The 3034-nt window shown below is 38.7% G+C and overlaps 1 protein-coding gene across 2 annotated transcripts in view; it reads left to right on the top strand.

The window, feature by feature from the left end:
• Nucleotides 1–3034, top strand: part of DPP6 (dipeptidyl-peptidase 6) — a 528921-nt gene that overhangs the window by 215943 nt on the left and 309944 nt on the right. For both annotated transcript variants that reach the window (XM_012654157.1, XM_012654154.1), the window contains exon 4: nucleotides 1701–1795. In XM_012654157.1, the coding sequence (XP_012509611.1) occupies nucleotides 1701–1795 (95 nt within the window). The remainder of the gene's footprint in view (nucleotides 1–1700; nucleotides 1796–3034) is intronic.

Below are 3034 nucleotides of genomic sequence, written 5' to 3' on the forward strand. Positions count from 1 at the left end.
TATTATCTAGGGGTACATAAATATGTGATAAAATTGTTAAATAAAAGTCATGGAATGATAAAATTCAGGAGTGGGAGAAAGAAGAATGGGGCGAGAAAAGCATGTAATGCTTTATTAAAAGGATTTTTTCTGTAAAATTTGGATTCAGTAGAAAGGCTGCACTCGAAGATCCAGAGGCCACACGTGCCCCAAGGCCACAGGTTCCAACCGCTCTGTAGTTTCATTGGTTTCACTTTAAACGTGAACATATATTTTCTGTATGTCAAATATAGTACTACATAATCTTAAGAAATGCTTGTGTTTCGGCGTGATTAGTAATGTTGGGGGCGGGGTGGAGGCTGGGAACTCCCAGGGATCAGTGGTGATACATCTTTGTCCGTGGAAGGCAGATTTGGATTTTAGAAACTCACTCAGAGCAACAGCTAGTGAATAAAGGGCGGTGAGGTCATAATCAAATTAAGTTATAGCCATTTTTGCAACTCTCTTAGTAACTGACAAACTTAAGTGCTTTCCAGAAAGGAAACTCTAAAATTTGTTGTTGTATAAGGACAACTTTGCTAAATGATTGAATAGGCTCCCATGGTGACTGCTTTTACTGGAAGACAGCTCATTAGATAAATGTACCTTGGCGTGTTTGCTTAAAAAAAAAAAATGACTCACTTGATTTGCACATGAAAGTATTAACAGGAAAATAAATGAAAGCAATTTCACCTGAACATCTATGAGTAACTTTAGCACTGAACTTTTTAAATATAACTTACACAATGCATGAAATGGGTTGATCTGGAACCATGTAGACAATGAAAGTGTCACTACATTGATAGACTTCAGTTTTCTTCCTAAAATCTAGACATACTTAAATTATATTAAATTGCTTTTAAATTCATCCGGTCTGCATAGTGTTTTTCGCTATTACAGTGCGAAATGCCCTTCCTGTCCAACTGGCTCAAAGTTACCATCTTCACTTGCAAAGAGAATGTTTTCCTTCTCCCCCGTGCCATCCCCTCCACCAACAACCCTGCCTTTCAGAACGTTTACCCTTTCATTCACAAGACATGTACATGTGTATATGTTCACATGCATACTATGTAGTGTAAATGTTCTTGTTCATTTTCTTAGGGGATAGTTGAAATCTTGGCTGTTTAGATACAAAAGACCAGAGTCGCTGATGATACAACGTGTAGATTCAAAGATATTCATGGCAGCGAAACTGCCAAATCCTCCAAGAGTAGCAACCAGAGTTTGTGGACCAAATGGGAGCATGTTTTGCAGAATAGAGTGTAGACATTATGCATACAGATTTATTCTGAAGTTTCAGATACAGGAAATCAGTCCCTTTACTAACAATTGTCTTTCACCCCTTATGGCAGCTCATTTCTTAATCTGTCCTGTGTCCAATCTGTGTATACTGCCCCAGAAAGTTCTAGAATGGTCCAAAGGTTTTATGTGTGTGTGTGTGTGTGTGTGCCTGTGCATTCTATGTCAGTGTGTAGAGCAGGAGAGAAGGATCAGAGAGCAGCATCGCGTGAGGCTCTATCAAGAAGATCTGGGCGTATTGCACCATATGTAAAGAGCCCTTTGATGAGAAGCAGCCTGTTTTTTTCCCCAGAACTAGTGAAGTCATTTTACTTAAGTGTTCATCAGAAGCCTAGATGAATTCCTTGATGTTTCATGTTTCTTTTCTGTTTCCTCTCTTGTAGATACAGAATTCATCTACAGAGAACAGAAAGGAACGGTGATTCTGCGGAATGTTGAAACAAATATTTCGACTGTGTTAATAGAAGGCAAAAAAATTGTAAGTACTCTCTTTAATGACTGGGATAATTTCGGGTTTTCCTCCTGCAAGTCAATAAAGCAGAAAATGACTTTAGGTTTCAACTTTTAGTATAGCCAAGAAGAAGCAATAAACTTGTAATACTCCAGGCTGAGCAACTAACGATAACGTGAAATTGAAGCCACACTAATTTAATAAGATGAAAGCAGTTTCTTTCTGTGTCCGGGAAATTTCTCTGCAGGTGTTGGAAACAAGTGTTGCGTATCACATATAATTGAAAGATAAAGTCTTAAGGCTTTTACACATTTACAGAACAATTGCAATAATGCATATAGAATACTTCAGGAGAACTTGCTCAATCCAGTTTTAAAAAAACCTTCATCTCCACACGCACAGGAAGCGTTAACTTAGGCACTGGCACTGTACTTACCCTAATGATACTGAGTGATGCTTGCGCTTCAAAACCAATGCTGAGTCATATGGACACGTGAATGCCGCTGCTTTATAATCTGGGAAAACTTGTTTTCCCAAAGATTTAAATGACATGAAGATACATCAACTGGAGTTATGTACTAAAACTTAATTTAAGGAGAATTAACTTGTTTGTTTACAATGTGTTCATGCCCTTTATTAGAAGAAATAAATCAATAAAGGTGTTGATCCTTTTCTTATCTGATTCACTGGGGAAATCAAAGGAGGTGACTGAGGTTAAATCCACGTTTAAAAGTAAGAAATGAAATAGCTGCAAATTCCAAGTCAGAACCATCATGACAGGGCTCTCTCGCATGAATCGGAAATGCAAAAATCCCAGAATCCAGGATTAGAGGAGATCATAGAAAAAAAATTAGTCAGTTCTCTGGTTTTACAGATATGGATCCTGAGTGCAGAGTTGGTGCATGAGCTTTCCAGCTTCCAGCAGCTCACGGGCGGCTGTGCCAGCGCTCGGCTGGGCCCCGGGAGCCTCGGTCCCAGGGAGAGGGAAGGATGGCTTTCTCTTTAGGCCACCCAGTCCCCAGACCTGTAGAAATGCTGCTCTCTGCGGTCTTTTCTCTCCTAAGTCACATTTAACTTGCTATTGAAATACTTTTATTTCATTTCTTTCTGGTGTAAAAATACTTTTTTCTTAAAAAAAAATAAATTTACTGAGGTTTAGTGTTAAATGGATCCCACCCTTTACATAGACAGCAGGTGCAAGGAAGGCCTCGTATTGTTGGATTATGGTATAGTTCAAAAAATGATCGCTTTATTGAATTAAATAGT

This window comes from Propithecus coquereli, unplaced genomic scaffold, assembly GCF_000956105.1.
Source record: "Propithecus coquereli isolate 6110/MARCELLA unplaced genomic scaffold, Pcoq_1.0 Scaffold439, whole genome shotgun sequence".
Lineage (NCBI taxonomy): Eukaryota > Metazoa > Chordata > Mammalia > Primates > Indriidae > Propithecus > Propithecus coquereli.